The sequence below is a fragment of the Perissodus microlepis genome, chromosome 22, assembly GCF_051167445.1.
Source record: "Perissodus microlepis isolate ML-2025 ecotype Zambia chromosome 22, ASM5116744v1, whole genome shotgun sequence".
Taxonomy (NCBI): Eukaryota; Metazoa; Chordata; class Actinopteri; order Cichliformes; family Cichlidae; genus Perissodus; species Perissodus microlepis.
Window position 1 is genome coordinate 20,286,547 of NC_140481.1, and position 14,254 is coordinate 20,300,800.

Consider the following 14,254-nt stretch of genomic DNA (forward strand, 5'->3'; position numbering starts at 1 on the left):
GAAAACCCGTAAACAAACGAATCACGTGCAATAGCAACCAGCGATATGCGTAGCAACTGCTTGAAGGGTCTCAAAGTGCGTAATGTCTATGGAGTGAGCTCAAGGATGTTTAAAAACACCTCACAGTGCACGTTTTGTCTGTCTTATAGACCATCGGTAGCAAACCTTTTCAAATATGGGACTAAAAGGTAAGCAGCGGGTGTAGAGGGTGTATTTTTCCCGAAAGACTGTACTGTGAACATGAGCTTCCAGCTGAGCAGTTTTGAGCAGATGGATGGATGGATCAAAAGACATCATCACAGGGTCTCTGCTAATAATGCTGCTTGCTTTTAAGCTTATAAAGAATGATTACCACAACTGCTTTTGATGTGCTATAACATTAAGTACAGGATTTAGGATAATGATCTTATTTGTCAAAAACCGAAGGAGGCACACTACTTGTTTAAGTCTTTACCAACTGAAAACCTACTAGAAGTTGGCCTGGAAGCCCTTTTCATTTCTGCCATATTTCAGGCCTGCTTATAGAACAAAATGGGTTTGCATCAGAAGTTTGTGAGGGTGGTCTTTGCCTATGTAATTACTCTTAGAAAAACCTGGAAGCTATTCAAATAGCCAACAAACCACATCTTCACTGATATGTACTGTGGCGTCAAAATTCAGGAGAGGTCACGAAATGCGGGAAAGAGTTAATGAAACAAACAGACAAGTCCGTTAACCAGATAAATGATTTTATTTTATTTTATTTTTTTAATCAAACACCACACGTTTTCAGTGATAGTTGCCTTTCCAAGATAATCTTTTTCTTCACTTTGGATTTCTGCACACATGAGCAAAACTAGCAATATATTCATTTTTACATATTGCATCAAAAAAAAACAAAAAAAACAAACCCAAAAACACACACCTCAACATTAACTAATATTGAAGAAACACCTTTGAACTGCTTTGGATGCCTCTTTCTATCGATTGTACTGAAGTACGCATTTTCTGTTTTTCCTCAGCAAGCTCATGTTATTTAGATACATGGTTTGTAAATGTAGAAACACAAGTTTTTAGGGGAGAAAAAAAATAATACAAAAAACAAAACAAAACAAACCTCTACTCAGATGTTAACTCTGGTGTCACACAATAATTGTATCTCAAGTCTGACAAAATTCAGAACTGGGTCACATTAGCAGATGAAAGTGGGTCAGACAAAAAGGATGTAAAAAGTGTCATTTGTGCAATGAAAGACTAATAAAGTGATCAGAATGATGCTTTACTTTTGTGTTTTCAGGAAAACAAAAATTATAGCTTTAAAACTGAGATTTGGTAAAATATTTCAGTTTGAGCTTAGTGCAGTAAATCTTAGGCTCCCGCACAAATCACCATACCATACAAAGAAGCCCACTTGCTACATAGATAAAAGTTAAACTACCTTTCCTACATTTTGGATTATATTACAAGTATTTGGCATCAAATCTAACAGCATTTGTCTTCATTTTAAATGCAAGCATTTTTCCCCTCCTTTTTACAGCAGGCACTTAGTATTCAGTAAGGAATGCCAACACTCAGTTCTATTACTGGTGCTCAAGGACAGTTTTTCCCTGAATTATGATCAAAAAGGAAAGAATGCAACCATTTTTAAACAAAAGGCTGTCACTTATCTCTCAAAGATTGATAAAATAAGAACATCTTCCTACATCAATTTATGGTATGTTATCCACACTGGCAGTAGTGTCATGTTCTGACAATATCTAGATCAAAGAAATGGACTCAACAAATACTGTAAATCATCCAATGTGATCAGGCTGTTTCAACTGCCTTCTTTAAATTAAAGCAGCTTCAGTTTTCCCTTTTAACAGCAACGTCAACAAGCAGATTACAGAACATAGAAATCTCAGCACAAATTTTTTTTCTTTACATGATTGATACAACTTAAAATAATGCATCCATTGAAATCTATTGCTTCAGTTAACTGCATGCATCTCAAGTGCAAAAAACATTCATTGGTTCAATCTGGCAAATCAAACACTTAAATCATTAGTTTAAACACAAAATACCACATGTGATTTCAAGATGTCACAATCAAACATCCAGCAAATACAATACTGCAAAACTATAAAATAAACTCGACAAATCAAAGGCAGTGCAGATACAAGATGATGATAAAGCCAAGGCAAGTAAGCCGGCAGCACGTGCTCTTCCGCTCAAAGCTTGCATTGATTTTGTTTGACATACAACTACAAATAAATCCACATCAACGTCCTGGTGCTCAGTCTTTTTGGAGAGGAATCCTTGTTTCCTTCAGTTTTCTACCTTCGGACATTTTCGGTGTCATTTTTAATATACCGTCTGTAATACTGGAAGTTATATTGCATCCAAGGATACATGCAAAAGTCAGTCTGGTCTATGTCAAGCCCTGGAGATTCTTAAGTGGTCGACCAGGATGTCAGGCTTTAGCTTGTAGAAGTTTACTGGCTTTAACATTTAAAAGTGTTGCCTCTGGATATACAAAGAGATGCTCCTCAGCCCCTGATATAGAATCCCCATTTTCATATAGTTTCTCTGGAAGAAGGATCCTGGATCCAGGCTGTAGCTTGTGCACAGTTGGCAGTGGTTCGCACTTGTTGCACCTGCTGGTATGTGCATTCTTAAACATTCACTACTGAGCGGAGGAGCGTGTGGTTTTTATTAGTCTTCCCACTTTTAAGATGAATGTATTAAAGCAGAGGAGTCCCCAACCCCCAAAGAAGTCTAACCTTTGAGCCAATGAACGGTAGATTAAACCACTAGCACCATATATTTGTTTTCGTACAGTGGATCGCACAGTTGGAGGCTGACAGGGGTGCAGTGTGAGACTAGTCACGACTCCTAAATATCCAAAATCATTTCTTGATGGTTTTCTAATGTGCAAAAATAAAGTCACAACTTTCATGCCAATGCTTCAACAGCTTCATAAACATCAGCTTGCCATGGATTCCCCTGAACCTGCTCTACAATACCTCATTGGCGTGTTCCGGAGACTGGTGTGTGGGTGTCTGTCCTGTGTTATGTAGTGCTCCCGTAATGAATGACATAGTAGTCATGGACGTACATCAACACGGCGATGGGCTGTCCAATGATGAGTGAGATCCACACGGCCGCGTTGCCGTAGTTTCCGTTCAGGAAGCGACTCACGAACAAAGCCAGAGGAACCTGAAGGGTTTAAAAAGTCAGAGGTGAATGCATGTGTATGCCTCAGTATATAATGAAATGAATAAATATAGGGCCTTACCTGAGCCATCATTCCCATGAATGCCCACAGTCTAAACATCTTGAGAGGAACGCTCACCAGGTACTGAGGAAAGAAATAGATTCCCTTTTTTAGAACTCAGCAGTTGCATTTATAACAGTGATGCTGTAAGCTAGCAACTCTTCTTTCTGTGCATGCACCAGGAACCTCTGAATTTCTGCCTTCATGTAGGAATAAAACATTTAGTAAAAACAGTCTGCTTCACATACAGAAGTAAAAACAGCCATCAAATGTGTTTGAGGCTAAATGTTGCTCAGTTACCTCATGGAAAAAGGCAGAAGCCAGAAAAACAGCAGTTTGAGCCAGAAATTTGTTCACCCCCTTCCTCAACATTGGCTTATAAAAATGTCTGCAAAACAGGGAAACAGACAAATGACTCCTGGTCTTTCTTTTTATATCTGGGTATATAACTATATATGCACTATTAATGAGACTAAAGCCAACCAATCAAACCATGTGGCAATACTGATTTTAAAACAAAAAAAGACTTGTCATTACAGAGTTTGCTGCTCACCTCAGGCACCACTTGTGCACTGGGATGTTCCAGTTGGCCCAGAAGTATGTGACAGTCTCAGAGTTCCTGAAATCAAGAGCAGTTTAAGGAACTGATGTCAAAACTGCAGTGCGATTTGAATCAATATTCCTAGGAAAACACTCTTTGAAACCTATGTGATACATCATCTGTTGCATTTGGAAACACCATCACTTCTCCTACATCTGACAGACTGCTACAACAACATATTAAAGTAACAGAAAAATGGAAGAAGCAAAAAAAATAAATAAATGAAAGATGAGAGCAGTCACACAGAAAATGTATGCTTGACGACTCACCACCAGTCCCTGTAGAACTCCCGATCTCCAAACTGCAGGAGCTCTGCCACAAAGTTCAGAGAGGAATGGAAAAACCAATAGAAGAATATTAACCATATTAGATGGTTAGGAACCTGGGAGAAGGCAGCCAGGGGGAGGATTAGAAAAGGAGAGAGGAAAAGGTGTCTAGGTTGGTAAGGTTGAACTACTGTTGACTAACAAATGTAACTCTTGAGACCACTTTTGAGATGAGCACAGAATAAATTTCACTTTAAAAATGTTAAAATAATACAAAAAACAAAACAAAACAAAAAACAACCCCCCCCCCGACAATACCAGAATAAAGGGATTCATTTGAGTGTTTAATTTAGATCACTAATACTAATAACAGATCACTGATAAAGTCTCTGATGGGCAGTCTAGATACTCACAGCTAGTTTCAGCAGCCGCTCCACCATCCTAGATAAGTCCATTTCCTTTAAGAAGTAACAAAAAAAATGATACCTTTTCTTTATAAGACCGCTCCAGTTTCAGGCAAATATTCTTTTGACTCTTGCTTTATTGGAGCCATTGTAAGTGATGCAGTGAGTGTCTCTATGTTTATACACACCTGGAACGGTTTCATTGAGTTCTGAACACTTGGGACCATCCACTGGAAGACACAGACTTAGGTTAGTTTTTTTTTTTTTGCTGCTTTTCCACAATATACTCAAAGAAGAAATGTGTTCGAACTAGGCATATCACAATTTCAGATTTTCACTAAACAATGTAAGAGAATGACATAAACAATATTCAGCTACAGAAAACAAACTATACGTCAAATCTAAATATATTTATTGCAGGAAGCATTTTCCGGCTCAAAGGTTTCAGCATGTGGTAATGGAGTAGAAGCAGAATGGTAACGGCTATACGGGGCATGCCAACTTTGTAAATTTGATGCAAGAATCTGCTGGTGTGTGAAAGAAGTAACTGTAGCATCAGAAAAGTGAGCAAAGACCATTGTTATTTCACGACACCCCCGATTTAAATCACACTTGACTGATCAGTTATTTAATGCATGCATACAGTGTATGATCAGCATGCTTGCTAAGTGTCTGGTAAATATTCTACATACCTGCTGTATTAATCCCACCAACAACTGCATGAGGAAAAGCTGGAAGAAAAGAACACGTTAAGATTTAAACAAAACATTCATCTCCTCGTTTGTGATTGCGATTCATTTTCTGTCATTATAATTAGGTCACTAACTAAAATTTTGGGACTGTGTTTCTGATCGTTTCCTCTCACCATTTCAAAAAGTCTTCTGATCAGAAACCTTTTGCGTATCCGTGGAGAGCGTGGGAAGTTGAGCTGGTAGCAGAGAGTTGGTGCAAAGATGAAGTAGTACATGTCTAAAGACAAACACACAAACAGGTCACATCAAAGTGTCACATTAATGACTTGATCCTACACTTTCTGACTTTGATATTGGAATGTTTAAAAAAAATTAATAAGACCTTGTGAGAAACGACATTTACTGGGTATACAAAGAGATACTCCTCAGCCCCTACTTTAACAAGTTAATATTTACACAGCAAATATTTTGACCCACTAATTTTCTTTCTCATTGATGTTGGTAGCAATGTCCATCTGCACTAACTGTGCAGTCTGTTACCTCTGTGTGTGAGGTTGCCTGGGTAGGAGACATTGGTGTTAACCGCTGACCCGTTGGACTGTGCCACAATTGGACCTGAATGTGGCAGATGAATAGGCACAACAATTAGAATTTCAAGCATCATTCAATTTTATTTTATTCATTATTGTGTATTAAAATGAATCCACAGTAATATAGCTACAGATGCAGATCCAGCTTTCATCCACGATCAATTGAAATAGCGCCAGCTATTCTATGAAAGAGTTGCACATGTTACTATGCCACCACTAGATGGCAGTATAAGCAAAACAGTGCAACAAATCTCTGCAGGTATGAATCATCTACTGAATTCATTCACAGATATGAGTCGTTTTGTTGACCTTAGTCACAATGACTCAACAGCCCAGCAGTTCCTATGCTAATATACTTACACGAATATGATCGTGTCATTCTTTTAGCTTTGGCTTGTCTGATTTCTCTGCACCACTTGTTGGAGTCCATGTAGGAGTACAGCTTGAGAAACAGCACTGTGTAGGTGCCTAAGGAGAGCACACCACCCACTGACACAGACACAGACACACACAATGTACGAGTCACTAGCAGTGTGCAATAGATGACATGGTACATAATAAATAAATAATGATCCAAGCATAGCTGGGTATGTGTACAGATTGACTCACTGGCTCACTCATATTCACCTTAAAGTACTTGACATTATTGCTCTCATTTGTTCTAATTTTCTAAACAGAAGACCCACTCTTCTTGTGTAAAAAAAGAATAAAGCATAAAAAAAAAAATCATGTACCTGGTGTGATGGAGGTCACAGTGAGTACTGAGGCTGAAGGAAAGATTAACAAGGATGTCAGATTAAACAAGTGAAGAATCAGCCCTGTAGTTTCGGAGATTGTGCCCTAGAAAGAATAAAGGACAAAAAGTAAGCAATATTTTATTAATACTTTCAGTATTTTTTCTCTTAAGGAACTGTGCTATCTAATCTGGATCAGCTTCAGTGTTCTTATCGGATTTAAGAGCAGGTATAAAAAGAGGTGGCGCTGTGATGTTGAATTTACTTTGAAGACTTCGGCAACTGAAAAGCACCTGTTTCAAGCACACATGGGAGATCACAGAATGACAACCTTCTAATCAAATCCACTTTCTTTGTACTGTAAGAAAACAGTGTTATCACATCAACAAATAAGCTTACTGAGGTCGAAGAGTCCCAGAAGAAGAACTGAGCATCACAAGTTAAATGAAAATTTAATCCAACACAGAAAAACACCATATTAGTGTAGGGACTTACCACAGCCAGACGCCGCTCTATGTACAAGGCTGCTAAGATGAACACATTGGACACTAAAACACAAAAACAAAAACAGCACTCAAACTCTATGAGATGCTATGCCATAAAAATCAAAATCAATCATTACTCTGTTTATTTCAGTCACGAACTTCAAAAGAGAATTTGAAGAACATTCAAATACGACCTTTGTTTTAAGTTCTGCTTTCACCCTAGTACTGATTACCTGTGTTGTAAAACACAGACTGCATCAAGAATCAACTGTAGGTCACAGTGAGTACTGAGTACTCACTGTGACCTACTGTGTGAATAAAATCTGAACAATCATCAGCAAAATATATTATACACAGAGGCTCACATGAACTGCACTTCTATGTGGCAACATTGCACATATGAGCCACTGAAAAACTTAATTACGCTGGATCCATTTACATCTTTTGTACTTAAAGAAGCTGTTAATAACCACTACACAGCAATACAACTACAAACCATGTTTGTGAATTTTATCATCTCAATCCTAAAGTCACAAATAAACACATGGTTGTAACTCAATAACCGTGTGCAGTAAAATTAAGGCTCCGTACCAATGATTAGGCATGCTGCTGGCCAGCTGTAGGGGTCCTTTAAGAAGAGGGACACTACTTGGATAGGGTCTACCAAGATGCCATACCTGAAAAAGGAACAGAAATATATTTTACAGCTATAGGAAGTCATCTCTTAAAGTGATGCAGAAGGCTGGAGCCTGTCCAAGCTGATGTGGAACAAGAGGAAATAAGCTTCATAACCTAAGACCTGGAACAAGCTCATGCCTTAGAACATCTGTACTGCAGCAACAGTTCAAGTTGTTCTGGGCGTGAAGCAGTTCTCAATATGTAAGCTCTTGTTGATTAAAAACCCCCAATAACAGCTACATAAATATAGGTGCATACTCACTTTATAATGTTCTCCAAGAAAAGTCGTGCATTACTCAGCACCTGAGAAAGATGCAACAGGACACAATATTAACATGACTCGTACTATAGAAATATTTCAAAGCATATTTTTCAAAGTTGTTCTTCATTAAAAAGCTGCAAAAAAAACAACAAAACACTTGTCTGAATCTTCAACGTGCAGATGTAACTGTTTGTTTATACACATTGAAACTGTTGCTATTCAAATTTGATGAAAAACAAACAAACTAAACACATTTATTCTTATGCTGGAATTCATTAAGGAGGAGGATATTAGAAATAAAAATGTTAGATGCTGAGTTATAAATAGATTAGATCCTTAGCTAAATTTAGCCACATGTTCCTGCTGTTCACATTGACACCCTGCTGAAGCGCGATCTGATAGAAAGTGTCGAGCAAAACAAGTTTATTATTAAATTGTATATTTAAGTTCAGAGTCCAGCTTCATCTCAGCCATCGGGGCTATCAGAGAATCTAAGATAACGCCAGACTTTGCACAATTTAAAGAAGCAACATTATATATGGGATCTGTACAGTTCTAGTTCATTTTTATATTAGTCACTTAAGCTAGTTAAGATATTGAGGACATTTGGTGTATGACACTTAATGGGGTCATGCTGCAGTGAATATCCCCACCAGCTTGCCAAACCCCGGCAGCAATGTGGTTTTGTCTGTAGTCCAAACCAGTAACCTTTACTTTACTAACCTTCAGCACAGAGGAGGCCACTGTAGCATGTCACATTTACTGTAGCAACGTTTTGTAGAGAATATTGCAACATTGAAGATTTTCAAAGATTTGCCTTTTTCCTGCAGTGGAAACAAGGCCTACTTGTTTCCACTGCGGTGTTTTTCATTGTTACTGTTTGCCCTTTCTATGCACACCATTAAAATACTGATGGGACGTCAGTTTTCAGCACAGGATATTATAAGTCATAGGATCAGAGGGTCATAGGGTTCTTGGGAGGCTGAAGTAACAGTAATGATAAGGGCTGGGGCTGACCTTGTCAGCCTGTGGCCATATAAACTATTTACATGGTTTACTTGTCTGCAAATCACTTGGAACAATGCAATGAACCATTCCAAGTCTCAGGTACTCTTCCCACATCTATGACCAACAAGCTCAATACTGTGTCTTAAACCATATAACAAAGATGAAGAAGAACTGGTCGCAGCCATCTGTGCCTTGTTAGTAGCTAATGAAGTTTTCCAATTGAAAATGAACAGGTCTGATTTTGGAGAAGGGGGACACCTTAAAACCAACATCTGGTATGCAGCTATTTGCCAAGCAGATGGGTCTGCAGCAGAACGAGCGATCTTCTCTTAGAGGTCTCTATAAATGGATCATGATTCATCAGGTAACAATCAGAAAATAAGACTATTCTAAAACAAAGCTTAAAAAAAATGTTTCATGAACCTCAGAATCACTTTCATCAGATCACAAATCAAAACAAATGGTAACAAATAATCTATGCAGGTGCTGAGGACAAATATAAACAAAAGGTATTCTGGAAGTCTCAAAATCCCATGTAGACTTTGTTCCCAGGGTTCAGATACTAGATGATGCCAGCTCAGTAATTACACAACATGAGAAGTATTTTATCCTGCCAGCAATGCAGAGGATGGAGTACCAAGAATATTGAGTTTTCTCTCACAAGAAGAATGTCTTACTAGTATTTTGGGCTATTTTCTTAAAAACTTAGTTTTTCCCTGTTATTTTGTGTTAAATCTTACAAATAAAAAAAAAAATCATGGAGGGCACAAAATCCATCTATATTCCCATCTCTAGAAGCATGCACTTCTACAGCTGACATTTTAGGAATTTATCTGATGGTCCTTGTTATCGAGGACAAAGTACACAACTTACTGAACTCCTAAATATACACACATTCAAGGCTCTGGGGGTCCACTTTACATTTTTACAGCCTGATCCTAAAGCATCCTCTGAAAAACGTCTAAGGTGAACACCATCCGTTGGGTATGTGGTGACCACAAAGTGAAAGATGTGCTGAACGGCAATCTAAACCTTCAAAAACGGGAATAAACCCGTCATAGAACCACCCACACACATACAGAAATCTGCATAGATACATCCAGACAAAGCAATCATGCAAGTACATCTACACACAGATATGCATAGCTCACAAGCGAACACACACACACACACACACACACACACACACACACACACACACACACACACACACACACACGGACATTTAGAGTCGAATTCCCTTTCATGTGGATTACAGCTAACTGGATATTTTTAAATCTAGATGCCTAATATAAGGCTAAAACTGACAGGATTCTCTGGGGCACTGCAGGCTGTCTCTGGAGACAGACACCCACACTTCCCTCACTGGACTGGGGCAGAAGCTCTTGTTTCTAAATGAGGTTAACAGTCCTGAAGTCTCCTCAACACAGAGGGACATGACATATTTAACTAAAATGCCTGCATTCAGCTAACTTCAACAGAAGTATCTTGCTGTATGAAAGCCAGGTTGGCCAATTTAGTTATTAATGCTAGTAGCACTACAAAGTATGGCAGCCACAATGGTTAGTCTTTGCATACACTGTAGCAAACCATTTCAATTATTTTAAAAGGAGCTCCAGCAAATGTTATTTTCAAATAACTAGCTAGCATTAACAATAACAATACTAACAAGCATTGTGAGCTATTGTGAATGAAGGAATTTCTTTGTCATTACCAATAAAAATGTCCCTGCTACAGCTAGAAAATTGAGTTTTTCATAGAACTGATAACTGTTAAGGATGTTGGCTCACTAAAAATTTACAGTAAAGAAATCACCACAATATTAGATATGGCTCCAGTTAGATCAAAGTTAGAGCTGAAGCATTTTGAGTCAATCTTTTTGGAAAGAATCATCACGAATGATCTCCAGAGTTCTAATTTATTTATTTATGTTATTTTGCAGCTTTCCCACATGAATTAAAAGAAAGATAAACACTGTCTGAAAGGTCCTACGGGCAGTTAGCAAAAAAAAAAAAAAAAAAAGTGTTTACTAATACTGTTAAAAAAAAAATCTACATACCTTGGAGCAGATGACCTACTCAATAAGACTCCAAAATGAAATAGGAGAGACAAGATAGGAGAAACAGTGCCATTTAACCATTGAAAGAGATTCACTGTCATTATACGAGGAGAAAGAAGTCCTCTTTTTTTCTATTTTACTGTGATTCTAATCCCACAACCTCTTGTTTTTTTGTTGCATGTTTTGTGTGATGCTCATTTATTTGTTTGCCCAATATACAAAACTCAAATAAAAACTTAAAAGACAGGACCCTTTTACTGTGAGGAGAGAGTGTTAACCACTGTGATGCCACGCTGTCCTAAATCACTAATAAAAGGAAAACAATTTGGCAGCAAATTAAAGACCCTCGCGTAATATAAGCCCACCTAACAAAGTTCACTTTTGATGAGAAAGTTCAAACAAGCTCACTGAGATTAAACTGTAGCGTACAAACACGCCTCTTATGAAACATATAGAAATATCTACAAGAAATGGCAACCCAGGCCAGAGCAAAACCAAAAAAAGAAAAAAGAAAAAAAGTACTTATGTGGCTAATCTGCAAGTGTTATGAGAGATAACACAAAAGTCTTTTATCAGCGTTCCTGCAGACAACATGACAAGTTAATGTGTCACAAAAAGTCAACGTAACAACAGGTCTAACAACAAGCCCAGAGGGATGTGTACTTTGTGTGGGCTGGAACTTTTGTTTTGCTGCAGTAGTTTGGAGTTTTATACACTTTGGATGGCTGAGTGAGTGGGTGAGTGGCTGAGTGAGTGAGTGAGAGAGAGAGAGAGAGAGAGAGAGAGAGAGAGAAGTGGCAAAGAATAAGAATAACCCTGCATGAGGTGTTGAGATTATAGAGTAATTCTTTGAGATTTCTTGCATGAGCCTTGTCCAGACCAGTAAGATTTAGGTGAATGAGGGGTCTAACTTTCTAAATGTTACAGTTTTCGAAGCAACGGTGGCATACATTTTCATTTCTGCGTGGACATGTAATGAGGTTTAACTCACCAGCATGACAACACACCAGTTGAGGATTCCTCTGTAGTTGCTGTAGCCGCTGGCTGAGCTCAAGAGAGACTCCTGTAGATTGTGACACCTGCAGAAAAACACACAGTCGTTCACCATTAAATTTTAGACTATAATCAAATGATTAGCACTCTTTCCTGTCTCACTGTCTCCATAAGCTAAGGGGGGAAATCTAGTTAGGGCAACAGGATTGATTTTACAACTCTTACAATGCACCGATAACTCAGAGTGAGTCATTTATGATTAACACATTGAGAAATCCTTCAAAAATGACACACGTGTGACTTCATGTTGAGGACCAGCTATGCTGAACTTCCCTTACTTAGCTTATTTTTCTTGATGGACTGATTACCACTTTCCTGGTGGTAATACACTTAACAACAATGTGGTATAATCTGACATTAAAGTTAATATCAACTTCAAGTTAGGATCAGAGGGAAATGATTTAATTTCTATACCAGCTTTTACGTGGATGAATCACACACTGCAGTTAAAAGGTTTACATAGCACTGCCCCAATCTATGCTTTAGAAAACTGAAGCTGTTCATCAAGAAACCATAAAGGAACTTTTACACAGCCATATGTGATAAAGGGTGAACGAGGACAGAGGAGGAGAAGACTGGTCAGAGGAAAATGGTTAAGAGGTGAGGAGATGGAGCAATAACAGCGAGTTAGGAAAACTGTAGAGAGGGCAAGAGGATGGAAAAATAAAGGAGGAAAAACCAAAGTGGTTTTTAACATAGTGCCAGGACACTCACTCAGCATGAGAAATGTGCAGAAATGCATGCAAACAGTAGACATGCTATTGCCAAAGCATATGTCACAAGAACACATCACTTGCCTACGTCAGCTGGCTGGGATCCAATTAAAATAAAAATGAATCACAAATTAAAATCACCTTCCTTTTACTGGGTATTAAAGTGTCGTATTAGTACCATGGCCTTCACACCAATTACAAGGATGTAGAAATTCCATGGGGTAATCAAGAAGGCATGGCTTCAACCTAAAGAAATGCATGCTTTAAATAGGTAGGCAGATCTGAGAAGCTGGTGTGGTGCCCATAGGGTGAAGCACGGGCTATTGTTTGCAGCAAGGTCGGTCATACCCTACCTGTTCTCCTGACACACCCTGTATACAAACTCAAAGCTACCCTCTGTTCAACAAGTGAGTGAGTGTCCTGCCAAAGAAGTCTGTTACTACTATTCATTTTTATATTGCTTCAAAATTAGAGACATCTGAGACAAACTCTCCATCGATCTGCTGACTATTTTCTTAAATTATTTATTATTGGCCTGGCAAAAGAGCAAACTCCAGCTAATAAAAAAAGCAAGCAATGAAAGTTATGTCAGTTTGTTTATAAAGCTGGAAATAAAAAAGCTCCCCAGACCTGTGCCAGACTCTCACAGATTGCAGTCATGCAAGGCTATTAAAGAAATGTAGAAAATGCAGAAAAAAAGAGGGGGGGATGAACGAAGGCAACTCAAAAGGAGGCATTTAAAGCTTATGGGATTGTTAAGATTAAGTGCAACTTTTGGGTTTCTGCAACTGAGTCTTTTTTTTTTTTTTTTTTTTTAAATGCCCACTAGCTCAAGAACAGCTTTGTAAAAAATAAGTACCCGCTAACCTGTCATGAAACGGCAATTAAGCAACAGGAAAAAATGGAGGAAGAATAACGACTCTGGCTAAATTACACATGAATGAAAAGGGGAGGAGGAGTATGAGATGTACCCCTCTGCTAACAATTTACCGTTAACGTCTGTACGTAATGCTGGAACGTTAACGTCAAAGGTTACCTGAGCCTTTCGTTGATATCTTCTACCGCACTCCTCTGCTTCTTCGGACTGTTTGCGAGCTGCTGCTGCTGTGTTGACTTCCCCATTTCTTTCTCCACGTTGCCGTTGTTGTTCGCATGCTTCTGGACCTTGTCTGCGGCTTTTTCTTTAGCGGAACACGGTGGAGGTTTCTCCCCTGCGTCTTGCCTCTTGGTTTGCTTGGTGCTGGTTGTCCTCCTCCGGCGGGTTACGGGCCCTCTCATCTCGGCTGTTTCGCTCATTTCCGCGGCTTCAGTCACGCTGTTTCTACCTGCTCGACATTGTTGGTCAAACTGCCCGCCGCTCGTTTGTCCCTCAGTAACTTCACAACAGGAGCTGAACAAACAGCAGCAGGATGTTCTTCCTCCTGCAATGTGAGCGCTGGTAATGAGAGGGGCGGTTCATTACGACGGCTCAAGG

At 38.8% G+C, this 14,254-nt stretch overlaps 1 protein-coding gene across 1 annotated transcript; it reads right to left on the reverse strand.

Annotated features, from left to right (window-relative positions):
- Positions 1-711: 711 nt before the first annotated feature.
- Positions 712-14,243, reverse strand: dgat1a (diacylglycerol O-acyltransferase 1a). The gene is made up of 17 exons (XM_084919175.1): positions 13,817-14,243; positions 12,006-12,093; positions 7,948-7,988; positions 7,599-7,684; positions 7,018-7,070; positions 6,523-6,628; positions 6,149-6,277; positions 5,739-5,813; positions 5,372-5,475; positions 5,199-5,237; positions 4,695-4,736; positions 4,516-4,560; positions 4,106-4,218; positions 3,789-3,854; positions 3,536-3,623; positions 3,257-3,319; positions 712-3,177 (listed from the first exon to the last, which is right to left on the reverse strand). Exons 1-17 carry the CDS (start codon positions 14,074-14,076, stop codon positions 3,031-3,033), a joined length of 1,545 nt encoding a protein of 514 aa, XP_084775301.1. The 5' UTR covers positions 14,077-14,243; the 3' UTR covers positions 712-3,030.
- Between the last annotated feature and the right edge of the window lie 11 nt (positions 14,244-14,254).

Bases quoted from the DNA above. Each gene is read 5' to 3' on its own strand.
- dgat1a (XM_084919175.1), bottom strand. From the start codon at position 14,076: ATGAGCGAAACAGCCGAGATGAGAGGGCCCGTAACCCGCCGGAGGAGG. The intron at 7,685-7,947 runs GTGAGTATGCAC...TTCCTTTTTCAG, and splicing joins TTCTTGGAGAACATTATAAA to GTATGGCATCTTGGTAGACC. The intron at 3,178-3,256 runs GTAAGGCCCTAT...TAAACCCTTCAG, and splicing joins TCATGGGAATGATGGCTCAG to GTTCCTCTGGCTTTGTTCGT.